Source organism: Camarhynchus parvulus, chromosome 4 (assembly GCF_901933205.1).
Source record: "Camarhynchus parvulus chromosome 4, STF_HiC, whole genome shotgun sequence".
Lineage (NCBI taxonomy): Eukaryota > Metazoa > Chordata > Aves > Passeriformes > Thraupidae > Camarhynchus > Camarhynchus parvulus.
In genome coordinates this window covers 17125020-17145420 of record NC_044574.1, presented here as the reverse complement: position 1 = coordinate 17145420, position 20401 = coordinate 17125020, and the positions used below count along the sequence as shown (strand labels likewise).

At 34.7% G+C, this 20401-nt stretch overlaps 1 protein-coding gene across 11 annotated transcripts in view; it reads right to left on the bottom strand.

Moving 5' to 3' along the window:
* Positions 1-20401, bottom strand: part of SLIT2 (slit guidance ligand 2) — a 257601-nt gene that overhangs the window by 92497 nt on the left and 144703 nt on the right. For 7 of the 11 annotated variants that reach the window (XM_030946825.1, XM_030946835.1, XM_030946828.1 and 4 more), the window contains exons 5-9: positions 16977-17048; positions 7643-7714; positions 3704-3775; positions 834-997; positions 335-346 (exon numbers count right to left, since the gene is read on the bottom strand). In XM_030946825.1, the coding sequence (XP_030802685.1) occupies positions 335-346; positions 834-997; positions 3704-3775; positions 7643-7714; positions 16977-17048 (392 nt within the window). The remainder of the gene's footprint in view (positions 1-334; positions 347-833; positions 998-3703; positions 3776-7642; positions 7715-16976; positions 17049-20401) is intronic. The other 4 variants (XM_030946830.1, XM_030946826.1, XM_030946829.1 and 1 more) reach the window with 1 other exon arrangement.

Here is a 20401-nt window from a genome sequence, read left to right as displayed (position 1 = left end):
TTAGTGACAAGAACACTGTTAGCATTTGCCGTGCAAACATGGCAGTGCCCTACACTTCAATGTCAGAGGCTATTTAATAAGGACAGAACATTGTGTCCTCCATAAAACTATTTTTAGAAACATAGATCTGTGAAAATTTTGGCATATTTGGCAATAGGCTTCTGGGGGTTTGCAGAAAATCAACCAGTAGGAGAAATCGTGCTGAACCACTGAAAAGACAGCAATATTGCAGCTGGTTTTTAATGTTCTTGGCAAAACTTGAAACAGTAGACAAAATTGACAGAAAATTTTCAATGTGAGGGTAAAAATATTTAAATAAGAAAGATAAACTTGCCTTCTTCCTCATCTAGAAGATACAAATAAAGGAAAAAAATTGAATAGAGAAAATGTGATTAGTAATGAACTGTTAGTCATTTCATTATTTCATATAAAAAATAACCTTATGCATTAAAGCACAACAATAAAATTCAGAAAGTTACTTAGCGATACAGAGTAATATTTAAAAGTCAGAAAAAAACAAGTATATACTTGTAAAGTTTTTTTAAAAATCCTTATTACTAACAGGTTTATGGTCTCAATCAGTACACCTTTTATTTAATTTTCGGTATCTCTCCCCCACAATTATACTTTTAGAAGGCCATAAAATCTATGCAAATGCAATATTTACACAAAATTCACAAGGACACGAGCACCCCCACAAACACCACTAAAAACAATTAGGCTTTTCTTAATAAGCATTCAGGCTGGGATTATGCAGAAGCCAGCATGCAGCCCTGGGGTGTGAGCAGGTGTGGCTGAAGGCAGGAGTGGCCGGGCCAGCCCATTTCTCTTACCGCTGCAGACAAACTCGCGCTTCTGGACCTCGGCCACGTTGTGCCCGCGGAGGTGGGACGGGCCCATGCACTGCGTGTAGAGCCCCACGCGCGGCCGCTGCCGCAGCCAGTCCGACAGCCAGGCCAGGTGGCAGTCGCAGTACAGGTTGTTGGAGTGGAGGCGGCTGCACGGAACCAGACACGGCAACACCCTCCCGTTAGGAAGAACAAACAGCAAAGCCGCCAGCTTGCCCAGCCCTCCCTTCAGAAAGCTACTGTGCCCATTCATTAATTTTTATTAATTAACTTTTTGCATCTTTCATTGAAAGTCTGGGAGTTACAAGTTGATAAATGAAACTATACAAGCAGCAAAATTACTTTTTTATTTGCGGTCTAATTAACTGGAAAAAAAAGAAGGCTTCCTAATAATTTAACTTTCCTGCAGTTTCCTCTTCTTTGTCTAAAAGAAATAAGTAAATATACAAAAGCTTGAAAGGTGACATAGGGCTTTTTAGTCCAGATCTCCATAAATAGGGAGTAAGACAAAAATATCTCAAGAACATTGCCCTAGAGTGGTAATACTATAATGTCAGAAAAAAAGGGTTAATAAAAGATTTTGTTTCCAATTAGATGTATCTATAAGTCTGGCCATTATTAGTCTTCATAGAAACAGCCTGAAAGATCCCTTTAGGAGGTCATACTCATTTTCTGCTGAACAAGATAGAGTAATAACTCAATATAAAGCACCTTCTTTCGCATCTCTTTTCTGATTTCCTCTCTAGTTGTTTAATAGCAGAAAATGGGATTAGCTGCTTTTGGCTGCTAGGGATCTACACTTTAAGCAATCCCTGAAATTAATTAAAAGACCAAATGGAAGCAAGTGATGGAATTAAGAAAGTTGTCTCTTTGTTGGTGTGGTCTTACACAAGACCATGGCTCCTTGCCAAGTGGCAAAAAGCACTTTGCCATTGATAAAATATCAGACAAATGTATTCACTGAATTAGGTAAATTACTCTTCTCTGGCTCTTACATTTTCTTAAACTACCGCAAAGGATGTCCACAGCTATAAATCAAATTGTTACTCAGAATCATCCATAACAGGGACATGCCATTTTGGTCCTTTTTAGCTGAGGTGCTCAATCCTAACTAAATAACTGGAAAGGAAGTGCAGGAAATTCAGAAAGCAGACAAAGAGTCTAACTAATCCATTAAAAAATAAATCTGCAAAGCAACATGAAATGTGTAACCAACATAAACTAGAATATTAACCAACACCTTTTCACCCCATAAATGACTATAAATTAAAGGCAATATATTTTCCTGTGCTAATTCTTGGGCGGATGCTTTGCAAATACAGTTCACAATACAGTACACTCATTCACCACAATCTGTGGCCAGCTGTAGGCATGAAGACCATACCAAATCAGAAGTCATGCCACCAAAATCAGTATAGTTATACAAGCATATTCTGACTGCAAATGCCACAGATGTAATCCAGGATTTTGTGTGTCCATTTTATTTTGTTTATAAAATATATTTTCAGAAAATGAAATACCCTAACCAAAGAAAATGTAAATATTACTGATTTTATTAATTCTATTTTATGGTTCAAAACAGATACCATATTTGAAAGTTCAAAAAAAGTACAGATTGCACATTTTCAAGACTCGGGCCTAAAAGAACAGAAGGAAATTCTATTATCAAACTCTACCTGAGGTCACCAAAAGCCCATGGTCAGCACTATTTAAATACTCTTGTATTTGTCCAAGCAAAAGTAGTTGCAATTCTGTTACGAAATCAACAGAACTACTCACCTGCGTGAAGTTCTTCAGTTACAAGCCACATCTTAACCTGGGTGAATAGTCCTACTGATTTCAGATCAGTTGCGCAACTCAACATGGGTAAAAGAAACTAGACAGGTTTTTTGTAAAAGCAATCTAACACTAACAGCTACTCTTGAGCTCTGATAGAAACATCCCATTCATTCTTAATTCCTACTTCACTGGAAAACCTGTTAAAAGCGAGTCTCTGCACCAAACCTGGTTTTGCCAGTCAACACAATCTAGATTTATTTGTATTCCATATAAAAATACCAAAACATAATTCTAGCCCAGATAACTTGCATACACAGACAGTCTTGTCACTGTGCTTTGTTTTAGACACCTGAAGTGCTCCTCTGACAAAGTCATAACCTCTAAAAGTGGGGACCTTATTGTAAATGCTGACACAACTTTAATTATAATAGCACTACCGGATGATGCTATAATTTTATGTTACAAAGAATGTTGGCAAGCCAGTTTAGTTTAATTAGGTCTGCTAGCAGTACAGTAATAAAAGCATAAAGATTTCCCATTTATCACATCTGACAGTCAATCAAAGAATCTCCGATGTTCCAAAATGAAATGTGACCCATTCAAAAGCTCAAAGTAAAACAAATCTTTGACTTTCAAAAAACATCAATTTACTTCTTTATATAGCTGTAACATGTAAGAAGAATTCCCCCTGCCCTCATCTTTTTTTGGTGAGAAGGTGAAGCTTTTCTGTCACTGAATACAGCACTACGGAAATCCCATTTGGGAAGAGGCCATGAAATGGATTTAAATACTTATTCATTTCATATCCTAAAAAAGCTGATGTAAAAGGATACAACTTCTTTATCTCCTGAGCCGCACGTGTAGCTTTGGGGTCATTTGTTAGGTTTACCTTTCAGAATGAGCTTCCACAGACACACACACAGAATTTACAATCGTCAACCTCATGAGACATCAATATTCTTATTTGAGCTTATGCTTGCTTTGACTGTATATGTATTGGCAGATCCCTGACAAAACTTAATAGGAGTAAAAGAAAAATGATAAAAATGGCAGCCAGATTCAGTGGGACTACTCACAATGTTCTGAGTTTGGGCATATGGTTGAAACTTGCCACGGATAGTCGAGTGATGTTGTTATTGTTGAGAGTGCTGCAAAGCCAAGAAGAAGCATATTAACATCTTAGAAGTTTTGTCACATTTAAAAAAAGACACAGCTAATGAAAGCCATGGTGTACTGTTTTTAGGGATGTGTATCAGGAAAAAGCTCCCTGCTTTTAGTTATATTTTTCCTCCCTGTTGAATCCACAACAAAATACCACGGTTTTAGCATTATCAATCCTAAGTAAGAGGTCACAGTAGCCTAGAATTCACTGAAAAGGATCTTCCACCAATATTGATAACATCTCTGGCATTCAAGCCAAACTTGACATCGTGAGGTAAAAAAGAGAGTCCTTGGAGAAAATGTCTTGGTTCTAGGATACTGATTTCTCTTTCTGTCTTCTGAAAGTCTGATTTTTGATGGATGATACAAGAGCTGAATGGTTTTTTCCCATGAATTTTAGAAAATATTAACTCTGGGCTGCGCTTGGCTTTTATAGGCAATGAGTTACTATAGATGATCCAGAGCTGCCTTAACAATAGGGGAGTTTCCAATATGTTAGCAGCCAGGAAATGTAACACTTCAGCAAACTAGTAATTTATATTTTGGACAAACTGTTGTGAAATTGACATAAGAACCAGGAACAAATCTTAGCCAATTCTTGGCTACAGAGGCCGTTATACTCATTACACGTAGTTTGTAAAGATTCAGAAACTTTATGAATTAACTTGCAGTTAAATATTGTCTTTAGGCTGCAAATAAAATGCAAACAAGCTTTACTCCAAAAAAAGGAAGCAAGCAATAGAATTTACAGATGTGACTTAGAGATTACTCATCTGAGCAGAATGGATAATGAGCTCTATGTAACTAGAACAGTAATAAATAATAACTCCTACTGAAAAAAAGCATTTCTCCCTTTTGAAAAAGAAGGTATTTTCCTTTTTACTTTTTTTTTTTTTTTAAACAAAAACTGTAATTTATTCCTATTTTGAACAAATTATTTGTACTGTCTGATCTTGAAACACAGAAAGGTAAAATCACAGCACCCTGACCAGGATAAGCTATATATATCTCCACATTAACCAAGCAATTAATTACTGGTGCAATGTGCAGCATTTTATCTTTGTGTGCTTACTCATTCCATGTACTAAATCTTTCTTTTGCTGTGCATAAGGGATCTCCCCTGTGTGTTCTTACGGATACATAAACAGAAAGAAGAATAATAGAAAACAAAAATAACCCAAACAAGTAAATAGAGAAACTGTGCTCCTTTTCAAAACATAACAAAAATAAACCAACAAAAATGGCCAATGTACTGGGTACATCCATAAGAGGTGTCTTAATGAATAAATGTCAGTAAGTTGTGGCAGAGCTTTCTTACGATGTTCACATGGTAAATGATGGCTTCCACAGTTTTTCCTGCATAACTTCTTACAAGATTTAAAAATAATATATTTTCAATGAAGGGAAATCAGCCAGTATTTCCATAGCTGTTAAGAGAAGGCAAATCTACAAATGTTTTCATTTCCAATTTCGGCTGTTTGATGTTTGCCTTGCTACTTTGTATATATAAGCTTTTCATTTTTTCAAGGTAAAGAAAACTAAATATAGGAATAGATGTAAGGGATGCATATGGAATTAAATTATTGTTATAGCTATTCCTCTGTAATGATAAAAATGTTTAATTTCATTACAGAGATATACTTTAAAAAAGTTAGCTCAATACTTTTACCTAAATGTTATATACTACAGTAAAGACTGTGATGATTGACTTGTTTCCATTTTGTAGACAATTTCCATTTTTTCAACATGTCAATGTTATATTTTCCCCATAGTCTGTTTCCCAAATACAGCAAATTTCCCTTAAAAAAAAGACAAAGGAAAACTAACACAGAAATTCATGGGGAGGAATATTCAGGCTATTTTGTATTTTTAACACTAACAGCCTCTAAAATTATACAATTATTTAACTAAATTATAAGACTTGTTACTTTGGTAAGCATTTCAAACTGTTATTAAACAGGATTACAATCTATTTAAAAGCTTTACCTCAAACTTGAAGTTTGAAGTAATATCCACTCTCTCTGCTCAGTTAGAACAATTGACTTCAAATGAAAACAACACGAATAGTCTTATTTGCTACTCAGTGCATATACAGTATGGTCTGATCTACACAGCTTTCATTCTTTAAGCCATATTGTAAAGGAGGCTTAATTAGATACAAAAACTTCAGTAGTGTTTGAAATGTTTATTTCAATTTCTTCAAGTGCCATAAATCTTTACATAATTTTATCACATAATTCAAGACAGCAAACAGTCAGTCATGTACTTGAACAATGCTAATAGATTATGTATATTCATTCACAAAAATTCTAACTACCTAGTTTTCAGCAGACTGTTATTTTAGAAGTTTCTTTCCTCTTTCTCCACTCATTGAAATCAGTGTAAAAATTGCACCCCTGACCTCAACTGCAAGAATGACCTTTCAAGAACACTAAAATTGCAAGCATTAAAAAATGCAGAAAACATTGTATTTATTTATTTTTTAATAAACCTTTAACCCTTGCACTTGTAAAGAAAGGCTCATATTAACAAAAAAAAACCAAAACCAAACCATAGTAAGCAGATTGAGCTATCATTGGAAAAAATATTCTGTCACATATAAGAGTTCCAAACATAAAAATATCAGAGAACATCACATTTACTGACAGACAACTAATCATCAACTTAACAATTAGATGTAGTATTGAACCTACACTATATTTTACATGGCTTTATACCAGAGTTAACAATAAGCTTGTTATTCAATGACTGCAAAATAAAATAAAAAAATAATAACAAATTTGGCTGCCAGTTTCATTCACACATAAGTAAAACCAACTAGTGTTTAATAATAAAAAACTTTTACCACCAGCTACTCACATACTCTTTGGTTTCTTAGACATGCAGACACTATTGCCAGAGAAGCTTCTGTTCTTGAGAATATTTAAAAAAAAAACAAATAACCCAAACACAACAAAACCTATTTCCTCACCATGCTCAAGTTGTGATTTATCAGGTGTGATTCAAATTAACATGAAGTAATTCACAAATTCTTTCATTTTTCTTAATGAAGAAAATCCAAATAAAATGTGTCATTTTGACTGACAGAGCAAATATTTCAGGAATGTGTCCTGTTCCTCAGATTCTTTGAGAACTAAGGCACTTTGCTCATTACAGTAACTATTCTCAGATGATAATTTTGTTACCTTTAACCTCACTGACAGCCATTTGAAGAAAGTGGAAAAAAATGTATGAAAAGAAGTGTTGCAAAAATAATCTTCTGTGACACAAAAAAAAGATATTTTCCTTGACATACAAATGTATTTACGCACATAAAGCTTAAAATGTTTTAAAAAGAGGCTATTGACATGGACGTGCTAAACATCTTAACATATAGCTGTAAGGTTTGCTTGAAAGTGCCTCTTTGAAAACATCCGGATTGTCAAATAGATACAGCATATTGTTCCTTACACTAAGTCTCAGTGATCAAAAGATCAAATTGATGATGAGTATACAACAAAAGCAATTCTGAAATGTTCAGTACATCAACAGTAATGGATAATGTACAAAATTAATTGGGTTCATTAATTCTGCTGCCCTCCCCCTTTTTTAAATGAAATATATTCTTTTCTTACAGTTTCTGTCAATGGCTTTTTTATTATTATTATGTTTAATGGCTGTCTTGAGGAGTAAAGGAGTATCCATGCCTCTCCATATCTTCTTACCATTTTATAGCACATCACAGTGGATTATTTTAAGACATCTTTTCACTAGAGCATCCTGACACCAGGCTGCAGCTTGCAGATAAGCTGCTACATTAGCACTCCCCAGATACTGAGCTCTCACTACGAGTAAGAGATACAAGGAATACTTACAGCACTTCCAGGTCACGCAGAGCCCTGAACGCCCCATCTTCAATGCAGCTGATCTGGTTGTAATCCAGTTGCCTGTTAAACAGATTAGGAAGGCATTTGTAAGGGAGAGGCGTGCTGGCAAGGCGAGGTGGAAGGGAAGGCTCCCGAAGGGGTGGCAGAAGCCGGCCACGCGAGCGGAAAGGCTCTGGCCATCGCTGCCACCGCTCGGGCTGCCGCACGCACGGCGCTGGCCTGCACTCTGCCACTGAAATCCCTTTTTGTTCTCAACTGGCTGCGCAGAACAGCAGCGCTGGGAAAGCTCCAGTAAATAATAACTGCACCTTATATTAAATGCCAAAGGAATGCAATTTCATTACATCAAGAAAAGCTATCCATTAAAAGCTCTCAGCGTCATCTCGCTGAAACAATTTCATTAAGGTAAAGGACGGTAAATCACTTAATGTCACACGCATCCCCTCGGTGACCTAACAGAATCCATTTATCAGAGCAGCCCAGCTGCATGTTAATTCCACCCGCCGCAGCAGGGACCAGGGACAGACACCAGTTTTAGGGGTCTCCCTGCGTGTGTGCATGCCTGGAGCAGGTGGGAGGTGTTACCCCCGGGTATGCCAGGGATTTACTGTAATTACCTCCTGGAATAAGTCTACATGTGGAAATAACAGTGTCCGAGGCATTTACAGACCTGTTTACTCATCTCTAGTTCTGCTTCAAATGAAAGTAGTGTTTCTGCTGTAACCTTCAGTGTCTGGTTTTCTACAGACTTTGTGCTGTCTGCAATTATATGCAGATAGCATGTTGTAATGGAGCACTCGAATTCTAGACATGAAACTCAGCAATCCATCCCATACATTATTAATCCTTAAGTATGAAGTTATGAAAAATTTAGATTCGTTTCTCTGAAGATGATTATTACCTTTTCAATTCAAAACATTGATACAGCACATATAGCCCAATTAAAAATGTCTGCTTAAATTAACAACCATGCAGATATAAAATCACACTTTCTCTACTCATAAAAGCTTTCCCTATAAATACTGAAATGTCTTATGCATTTCAGGGCATGACTTGCAAAGCAAAGATGAAAAAAACCTCACTTTAAAAACTTCTCCAAGCTGGTAGCTTGTCAGTGTCAAATAATATATATGAGTAAATGTGTGTGAACAATACTAAGAAAATGAACAAAATACAAATGAACTCTGCCCTTCTGTCTTCAATTATATATTAGCTAGCAGGGCTAATGACACTTCTACTAAAGCATTTTCTGTGACTTTTCTGAATCTATGAAAACATTTTACTTTATTAATAAAACATCAGAACCACTGCTGAATGTAATGTACCAACTTCTATAAAGTTCTTCTAGTTTCGTCTGAATTAATACTGCAAGGAAATAAAATATTGTCATAATTGTAACAGTGCCTGTGTTTCTGTGTATTGAAAGCTAAATGCAAACTATCAGTTGCTGAATATGATCTTTAATCATTTTGGTGCAATGTTACAACACCAGTACTGCAGTGTTGGAATATTTAGATCTACTTTCTAAGGCTTCTTCAATTTTTAGTAATGAATTTCATTTAACAATTAAGCTAACAGCCTTTTTATTTTAAAATGGTAAAATATATACACAGTATAACCTCTCAAACAATTTATCAAAGCTGTTTAAATTACTCCAATGGCATGAAATGTTACCCTTGACACAATACAAAAGAGAAATTGTTTCCAGACAAATTGGAAAAATCTTTTAATGCCATCAAATTTGCCTAATGCAGTCTGCAGGTTAATCTGTAAAAGGGTGAGCTGTATGTTTGCCCATATCTTATTATCCTTAGCTGTCAATGTATAAATCAGTGCTGACACAGCTTCTTCTAAATCATCCACATTATACACAAAGGAAAATCTTTTAAAACCGAGAAAGCACTTGAGCAAATCTTGTCCTACACAAACTGAAAGGCAGATTTCTTCCAGCAGACTGGCAGCAGTTGTGGTGATCCCAAAAACTTTTGGACTTCCTTTAATGAGTCACCATGACACTACCTTAGTGAAGGGTGAGTTGTTTCCATTTAAATCTTCTTACCAGAAAGATTATTCTGTTTGCACTGAGCTAATGAATTGGTTTCAGTATGAGGAAGGGAGGTTTGCAGATGGGAGAAGAAAAATATTCCCTAGTTTTAAAAATTACTGTCTTTGAAAGATGCAACCATCTTCATGCTTTAGATTATCTTCCATCAGTTACAACCATGATAAAAAATCATTAGATACACACCATGAAGAACAATTGGTGTGATATATATCTATATATCTACATTTATTTTTTAAGCTATGAAAAGAACATGACTTTGAAGACTGGCTTTAATAGCAATTTATGGTAAAAGTAAAGGTTAAGGGTAAGGATACCCACACTACATATATGACCCAAATGGAAAGTTAGACATTATTTCATAACCAGTGTAACATTAACTTATGATGTCCTTCTAATAGATATACTGAAGCAATGTGATAGTGTGTTTTGATAAAACTGGTTCTCAGTAGCAAGTGTGTATTAAGCTATGTCTTAAAGTACAAGCAAGAACACTAGGAATGAAAAATTATATTTTTATCTAACTTTAAGTTACGTTCTTTTATTTATTTTTAGTATGACCTTCAAAACCACACATAAAAATCTCCAATACCATAATGAAACCTTTCTTACCATTAAGCTATTGAGTATACCAATAATCCTAATTCCAATTTAGAAGGCTTTTTTTTTTCCCCAAGAGCTGTTGTTCTTCTTTTCAAATTATTAGAACACTCTGAGAACCAAAGCTGACCAGACGTGGACCAGCAACTCTGGCCCATTCTCATCCTTCCCCTCCCCCCAGTTTATCATCTTTCTGCCTGCTGCATCTCCATTTTGGGTCTTTTCTTTGTGGGATCTCTCCATGCTTTTGTAAAGTTGCTGTTCCTTTCTGCCTCCAACATTCACAAAGCTTCAGCAGTGCCCTTCCTGTGATGCTCATAAGATACTAAACAACAGTTGTCACATTCAAAATCCTTCCATCATCACAGAGAATTAACTGGATTTTACACCCGTGTCTGCAGTATTACCTGGGTATTTTCTATATTAAATAATCTAACTGAATTAATCTACTGCTGCTTAAAATGTCAATGTTTATGTGAGTTTAGCAATAAGAACTAGTAAGAATAATAAGCATTCAACTAATAATATGTTTACTTTATAATGTTTTATATTTATTGCTCTTATGCTGTAGAAACATGTTGCTAACTTATATTTTCTTCCCTTCTGGCATATCTTGTCTACCAGATAATGATAAATAAATATCTTAAAATAAGCTTTGTTATCCCACAAGAAGAACATTTAATGGCTAACAGAAGATGCTGCATACATTTAAAAACTACTACCCTCATACAGGAAAAAATCTGTCACCTGACTCTTGACAGAGAAAACCTCCTTTACTCATTCCTAGAAAGTTGAAGGTTGGAACAATTCAAACAATTGTCTGCTTTACCCTCCTGTTCTTCACAGTTTGAACACACTTTGTGGTCCTTTACAAGAGCTACTTTTTTCAATAGAACTGAGTTATGATTCCTATTTCTTATTTCTCAATCTCAATGTCAAGACAAATCAATAATTTCAGAGGAATTAGTTAAAAATTATGTAAAAAAAATCATGGGAGAATTTATTTATTTTTTATCAAACTTCAAAGAACTGCTTGTTTCCCATGACTGTTAATATTTACATCCAAGTAATGCATACTCGCTGAACAAACTAGAAATTTTAGAAAGAAAAAAATTTATAGTTCAGTTGCTCAGTCCTCTGAAAATTGTCTCGCACTTTATTTGGTTAAACCCAGAATTATCTTACAGGAGGAAAATAATACAAAAAAAAAGTAAAAATTAAACAGAAGAATGTCATCAAAAGGAGGATGTATACAAAATTAAAAATCTAAATGTTATGTAATTCAAAGATAGTATCACATTAATCAGAAATAACTTTTTAAAAGAAAACAAAACTTTAAAAATAGTATTGAAATGTTATTTATTTTAACTATCTGTAAGAACAAGTTGGTTTTTTTTTCCCCAAAGGCCACAGGGTCACCAACCTGCTTGGCAACAAGAGGTTTAGGAGGCACTAGAAAAGTACACCTATTCTTTCCTTCATGGCTTCAGAGATATTTTTTTATTGTAATAAAAATCTTAAGCATACACAGAATATAGTTCACTACACCCTGTGAAAATCCTTCTTTATGAAAACTTGAAATGCAGGTGGCTGAATAGACTAGCAGTCCAATTGAGATTTCCTGTAAAAACAAGCATGAGAAATATTGAATTCTAGATTATTTAAGCATATCTTAGGCAAGCAATGCATTTAGAACAGCACTTGTACAGATGAATAGACAACTATACTTCCAGTTGCAGTGGAATTTTATGCGTGATCTGAGAAGAAATAAGTTATGAGAACATCAGCAGGAATCTCTTTTTCAACTACTAATAATTGAAATTAAAAAAAGTCCAATCATTCCCCAAAAATAATTAATACAAAATCCATTTATGTCTCTAGTGGCAGCTTTAAATGTTTCACAATCAGCATAAAAGAGGCATAAGGGCAACAACAAGTAGTATCAATCAAAGTTTTGGACAAAACTTAGTATAATGGGAAGGACTTAGATTGGATGCTGGTGACTGCCTCCCTCTTGACTAATTCTTCAATTTTCCCAGGCAATTTAATGTGTGGAGTCACTACATTGCTCTGCAGCCTTTATGCCTGGCATGACAGCTACAGTCTCTTCCACTTGCTGGAAAGAAATGGACCCAAATGAACCCAAAGATGAGAGTGGTTGAAACAAAGGCCAAGAGCATGACAAGAAAAACAGGGCACAATATCCTTGTATGAGATATGATGAAAATGTGCCCTACTATTTTTGGTAATGTTTGAGATTGCACATATTTAGCATCGCAATTCCACCATGATATTGGTGTATTCCTTTCCATCCTCTGCCAAGGATCCATTACACAGAGAAAGAGAAAATTGGAATCTTATAAAATTTTACACACTTGAAATGGAAAAGTCATAAGACCAAAATCTACTCAAAAGGGGAGCATAGCACTATTGTTCTTTCAGTGGTGCCTTAAATTTGTTTAAATTTAAATAACTCAGTTAATTTTCTTCCTAATTCAACCAGCTTCAAAAACAACCCCATTTAAGCTTGCAATCTGAGCACCTAAAGTATTTTTTTTTACCATCTTAAATACAAACAAAATTCCTGATGTTGGGAAAAATTTAAAGAATCTTTCACATCCAGTGTGAGTACTATATCATCAGTGAGGGTTATGAAACATTCATTACCATGTCTATTAAAAAATCTGTGTTTAGTTTCCCATTTATATGATAATTTCTGTTAATTTTTTTTAAAGTGGGTGTCACTGTGTTCTCTGAAGAATCTAATGTCTTGGTGAATACTCTTCCTGAAAAACTTGCAAATTAGGGGTAACTTTCAGACATATACCTCCAGAATTTCACCCAAATTGCTCCCAAGTCCCAGATCAATAGCTATAGTGTAAAGAATGTGTTGCTCGTTAAGTCATTCAAGAATACTTCCTTGAATAAAAAAAACTGAGACTTTGACACACTGTAGATATTATGTTTTTCTACAATTGAACTGCAAAAAAAATGGATACTGGACTTTTAGTCTGGAGAGCTACTACAATATAAGCTTCCCTCAATTTTTGTCACTTTTACTGAAAAACTTAATACTTTACAAACAACTGGGCTGCATTGGTGAGAGTGAAGCCAGGGACACTGGCATTTTTGAGACGACTTCTGAGTTTGTGAAATGGAACCTGGTGTTGGCCTCCCCAGTAGAAGACAGAGTCAAACAGGGCCACAAGAATTGGGTTGAAGCAGGTAACATTTGGGCATGGTCTGCAAGAAATGCATTTGTTTGGCTGTCAGAGAGAGGAGAAAGGGGGGGGATCCCATTGCTGCTTACAACTGCCTCAAATGAGAGTACAGACAGAGCTAAACTCTTCTCACTTATAAGATGAAAGGCATAACAAATTGGAAACTGGGTAATTCTAATTAGATGTAAATTACATTTCTGAAGCCTGAATGTTTCTCAGGGTTTGTTATTCTTTTCACTACAAGGGTGTGGCAGGTTGCCCATGTTGTCAATTCTCATAATGTCTTGCTCATTTTGCTTTTATTTTCTACAGAATCTATATGCTGAGCATTAAGATGTCCAGAAAGAAAGCACCATGGATGCATTTTATGGAAACTAGACAGCTTCTTCTGAGAAACATCAAGAGGACTCTAGAGCTAACATGCTGCAGGAGGTTATAGTGGTATTATCAAACTTATAGGAAGCAGTTTCCTTCAGATTGTCTGAGTAAACACCTCATTCCCTTTCCTCTGCAAAGACTGAGAAGTATACAATAAGATGCTTTCCAAAATACTCCAATTCCTGATTCAGAAGGAAGGTATTTGGTGGAATTGAGAGAATGGTGAGTCTCCATTCAGGAACATAAAATATTTTATCAGGTCAAATTCTGTGAAATTGGTTAACCACTTTTAAAACAGCTTAACAGAGCTACTGTTCTGGATGGTTATCAATCGTTCCATTTTTAAAGAAAAGGCTCAGTAATCTAAATTGAAACTGATGTAATTACTGTTGTTACACATTTTTTTATATATATATATATATATTGCAATATGCTCTAATACAGGTTTCTTTTCTCTTTGCACCTTTACCTATCTCATCGATGAGTTTGGAAGAGTTACATCTTATAACATAACCTCAGCTACTAGGTTATTTCTAGAACAAATATGGAATTCTGCTTATGACAATTCTTAGTAAGGCTATACAAGTATTTGGTTCCTGGACCTTAGGTTAATCACCTTCATAGACTCATAAAATCATTTAGGCTGGAAAAGATCTCTAAGATCATGGAGTTCAACTGTAAACCTGACACTGCCAAGTCCACTGCTCAATCATGTCTCTTAGTGCCATATCTACACATTTCTGAATACCTCCAGCTTATGGTGACACAATCTCTTCCCCCAGCCACCCATTTCAAAGCTTAAAAAAATTTTTGGTGAAGATTTTTTCCTCATATCCATTCTAAACTTTCCCTGGTGCCACTCTAGAGCATTTCCTCTTATCATCTTGTTACTTGGGAAAGAGACTGACACACACCTGGCTACAACCTCCTGAGAGATAGTTCAATTCCTGTTTGAATAGTGATGCCTTCTATACCTGTTACCTATCAATTGTCTCCTTAATTTTCTTGAACAATTAAATACAACTTCTGTCTATCTGTCTTCTCTAAGAAATGACCAAGGCTAGATGGAAAGCTGAGGTTTGTCTCTCCTCACCAAAGATTCTAGGAAAGGCAAAACAGCCTGATCTAGTTATATAAATGCTGCGCTAGAATCCATCCAACTCATCCCATTAATTAATTGGTCATTCTGCAGAGCAATTTTAGAGGGATCATGAAATTTTCAGATTAAGTGTTTGATGGTTTTTTTTTCCCTGAGACAAGTAATGAGGAGATACCTGTAGTATTTATCCTATCACAATAAAAAAAAGCTACAGATATGATTTGAAATTTGTGGCAATGCTATGGCGTTTATGATTTTATCTTTTTAAAATTACCTCCTGAAAAAATAAGCATTTTAAAGGACACATCTACTGTTTTATGCATGTTTCAGACCTAATTCAGAATCCTTAGCTTAAATATTCACACTAAGATAAAAACAGTATCTCAGATAAAGATTAACATCCTAAAGCAGCTTTTAACTGGAAATTTCTTATATATAAGTACATCTATATTATAAACTACTACTTTGCCACTAAAATATTTTCAATGATGCTGCTATTTCTACAACCAAAGTTCCTTTCTGTTGCTGTATAAATTTTCAAATAGAAAAGATCATGTAGAAAAATAGAGGCTTCTTGTAGCCAAACATCTTTTTTGACCATGAATAGTGGTGGGACTAGTTCTGAATAAAAACTCATAAACTGTCAATTAAACACAGTAACAAAGCTACTTTGAGAATCACAAGCACTTGCATTTATTGAACACAACAGAGTTGAACATAATGATTTTTTCCACTGAGATATGATAGAATTTCATTGCAGGGAAGAACTGTAGTAGACCAAATTCTTGGGCATTCTGCTAAATCTTCAAAAAGACATTTTCCTCATCATTTTGTGTGCAGTGCTGCAGGCAGCAGAATGAAGTGGATTCCATCACAGGCAGACAGAAAAGTGAAGGGCTTCCTAGCCCATCCTCTCCTACTGAGGATACATCAATCACAGAGCACTCCTGTTTTCAAAGCAATACAACTAGAATGTTTGCCCTCTATTTTAGCACTTCAATTATTAAAATTAATTGAAAAAAGAAATAATTAATAAATAATTAATAAAATTATTTCAGCAGGAATAACATGAAAGCCTCCTATAACCTAGTATTTCCCTACATTTATTGATGCCACATAAAATAGCAATCATATTTTTTCACATCTGCATCACTCTGGAAGCTCCATAGTCTTTCTGAAACCTACTATTATGTCCTCTGTCTTTTGTAAGTGATGAGTCCTTGGCTGTTTGTAAGTGATGAGTCCTTGGCTTACAGCAGGGGTTGAAGTTTTTGAGTGCATAACCTATTGTTTCCTACTACAGAAGTTCATCACAGTCTTCAGGTTGTTTGGCTTGTTCAACCCGCTAAAGTGCCTCACCACTCTGAACAGAAAGTAGAAAAGTCACTGCTTTGCTTTGTTTTGAAACCCACATATTTCCACATTTAGAAACCATAAGAATTCAAAACCTGTCCATGAACTTCAAAGTCACTATCTCCAGGAAAGTATCTTTCTTTCAGAAAAGACAACAGAAGAAAACCGAGCAAGTAAAATAGTCACACAAGTATAAAAACATATGCTAGCAAAACTAGATAATAGCATGACTTTTCTTTCTTTTATGTAAGCAAACGAAAGACAAACTTTTAAAACCAAGGCAAAATGATTTTTACCACATGAAACCATAAAATATTTCAAATTGCCTGATATTCAAATATTTAACTCAGTTTCACAGACTAATAGTTATAATGCCATATTGTCCTCAACTTATTTCAATTTTTTACATTTCCATAAGGCAATTTGAGGATGTTTAAGATATGTTAAAGTATTTTGCACAAACAAATGATATCAGTATTATGCAGATATTCCTTAAGCAGCTATACCAGTTCTTAGAAAAAAGATATCTGATACAAAAAAAAAAAAAAAAAGAGCACTGTACCTACAAAGCATTATCATCAGAATATATGGAAGGAAGAAAATACTTACAGATTTTTTATGTCTACTGCTCCTCGGAATGCCTTCCTTGGTATTGCTTGAATCTGATTTTCACTAAGATCACTAAGGAAAAAAAAAAAGTAAAAGTGCTATATATATTTAGTTTCATGTATAACAAAAAAAAATTCAGCCATTATGGTTCAGTCAATATTTCCAATGAAGCTTATTTTATTACATTAACTGATTTGTAATTGAAGAAAAGAAGTAGCAATAATAGTAAAAATTGTTTATCACTGTCACACTAGGCAGTTCCTTTAGAAAATAGCAACATATATGCCAAAAATAAAAAAAAAACAGTAGCAGTTTTTCGCTTTTCAACCATTCCAAATCCATGTTTGATAGCATATTCAGCTTTATGAAAGGAAGAAAGAAATCCAGCAAATAGAACAAATAGTGAGCTACTGAGAAACAATAATGAAGTTGTGTAGTATCTGAGATCAATACGTTTCTGACTTGTGTTTCAGTGTCAAGCATCAAATATTTTAAAAGAAGGAGTTAAAATACATTCTGCAGCAGACATCTGATATTCCTCCCCAAAATCCCTTTATGATCAATGGTATCATGCTATTGGAAATTATTATCTTTTACAAAAGAAAAAAATAATTAAATGCTTATAAAATTATTGTTCAGTAGTGGTTTTTTGCTATCAGTATGAATAAACAGCCTTTTATTTTTTCTGAAATCCAGACACATTTTTGTCCTTCACAGGTCAATATTGGAAATAAAATCTAGAGAACTGAAGAACGTAGCAGAGGAGACAGACAAAAGGAAAAAAACAAAAGCAAACTAGGATGCAGAACTTTCCATTTATGCTGTGCACTATTAACAGTGATGCAGTGCAATAGAAGATGACCAATACATGAAAGTCTTTACTGCTGTATCTATACCACATGCAGTTTGGAGGTTTTACCTCAGACAATGGTTTCCTACCCTGGACCAAACACAGCTATCACACATGGTACATGAATGTTTGAAGATTTGCAAGGGGGCCCATCTACCTTGCTGTATCAAAATTATGTAATCAGATCTTATTTTGGAAACCTTCCAAGATGTACCTATCTATACACAATATGAGGAACACAATTATATGAAGAAGCTTTCTTAAACATCTGAATAAAAATGTACAAACAAATCAGGTGTGTACACGTGTCTCTACAGAGGCATTTTAAGTCCATTTGCACAGCAGTTTTCTTATAGTTAACTAGATTTCATTTTGCTAAAACCAACCCAGGATCTTTACTCTAAAAGCACACCAAATGCAATCCCAATACTAGCAGAAGCAAAGTTTCTCTACCTTGAAATTTGGAGACATCTTTAGAGGATCTTTTTCAGAGAGAATTTTTAGAGAAACATTGCAAAACTGTGCACAGAAATAGGAGATATAGCTCAGAGTAAGTGAACAAGCAAGAATAATTAGACATAAGAAGTCATGCTTTTGATATATTTTTTCTCTAAAATGTAATCTAGCACGAGCTCATATTTCCAGTTCTGAGCAATCACTCCTGAAGATCCCTTTCAGATTTATGAACTTGCAAAAAACAATTTGAGGACTTTATAAAACCCCGTGTTGCCCAACTTTAACAAAATTTATATCAATGTAATTATTTTGGATATAATTCCACATACATTGCAGCAATTTTGTTTTATCCAATTCATTGTTAATTTATGGAAAATCACTTTCTATTTACTAAATCTTTCATAGTTCATGCACTTAATTGCACTGCAATATCTTGCAAAATATACTTAAAACTAGACCCAATTTTAGTATTATTAATCGTGTGTGAAAAAAGAGAATTTGTGAGCTGTGATTTAATTTTCAACCCACCTAAGTAATCTTGAAATGGGATATGACTGTACTGCTCTGACAATAAATTCAGTGGCAATGAATGAAAAAGCAGCCTTCAGCATTTGTTACGGTACCACGATTTAACAGCCTACTTTCTTGGGAAAAAAATTCCCTTATAAGCATAAAACGCAGATATCTATATTTACATTTCTGTCTAATTGACTAATGCATTTTAGCTGTATAAAAATTGTGTGTGAAGTGGCTAAGCTAGCAGTAGTGATTTGTATCATGATCAATGATTAGTTTATAACACAGATATATGTATATATCTACGTGAGCCACTGCTGTACCTGTAAATATTTACTACAGAAGATAATGGGCAATGGTGCATTAAGCTTTTCATGGCATTTGATAGAGTATCACCACTCACCATTTTGTATAATTAAAAAAAGTGAAAGATGAGCAATATTGAGGCCAAATGTAAATTATTTTCAAAAATCTAACAGAAAACATCAATGGTCAAAATCTTTGTTTCTGTGGGAAATTTTGGCACAAACACAATGACTTACAAGTGACAGTTACTGTGCCAGGTTCCTCAATAGCCAATACACAGAGCCATTGTGCACAGGTATGTCTGTGTCTATTCAAATGCAAAAGACATGAGACAAACTAATTGCAGGCCAGATTTACTGCTGGGTCAGCACAGTCAACACTGTTTCCCCGTAGCACAAGCTCAAGCAGACTGAAGTATAGTGTTCCCTGGTAATTTTAGCTAATTTCAAATGTAAACTACTTGACTGAAAAGGTTCCCAACCTTGCTGAACAAGGCATTGTTTAAAGCATACATTTAAATGTGGAGAGCTAAGTAAGGTTGGCAAATGTTGTTTTCCAAAAGTAATTCTTTTTGCAATGCATCAGCTGGTTTGAGAAACTTGGAACTGCTTCTGTAACAAAAGTGTAAGTTCATTTCCACACTGCTAAATTCTACTTCTCATAAAGAATAGTATTTTCCTTATAGCAGGAAAAAATTTAGTAATTATTTATTGATTGCTTCAAGTTCTTATCTACTCAGTGTAAAAAAACTTCCTTATAAAAACCTTGAGGGGCTTAAACAAACATTCAACTTCTTCTTCTTGCATAAATTACACCTACATTTCACAACTCAGAAGCTGCGTGTGGTCTTTTTTATTGATCTTTGAACTCATTCCACTGCAATTCTTAGACTGCTCAAAAATAAAGGCCACAAGCAGCACAAGGTGCATTGTGACTTTCATAGGAAATGGGGCAAAAATCTATTTTGTAGATAAAACCAGCCAATTTTGCACACCATTACATTACATTGATTTGACTTAGCAACTTATATTCTGTAGTGAAGAAAGGTGCAAAACTCCTTTTCAGCCTGATGGTCATTGTAGAGCTGCATTTATAACTATGCAGACATCATCTTCTATTTCAAAAATAGGCAGCCTTTGAATAGAGGCTCTTATGATGGCAATTGATCCCCCTAAAATGAAAGGATATCTAAGAATATCTACGAATATTTAAGCCATACAAGATACAACAAAACATACTACTTTTATAAGAAGAGATCCTTACTTTTTTAAAAAGAGGCATGAACCTGATTCACATT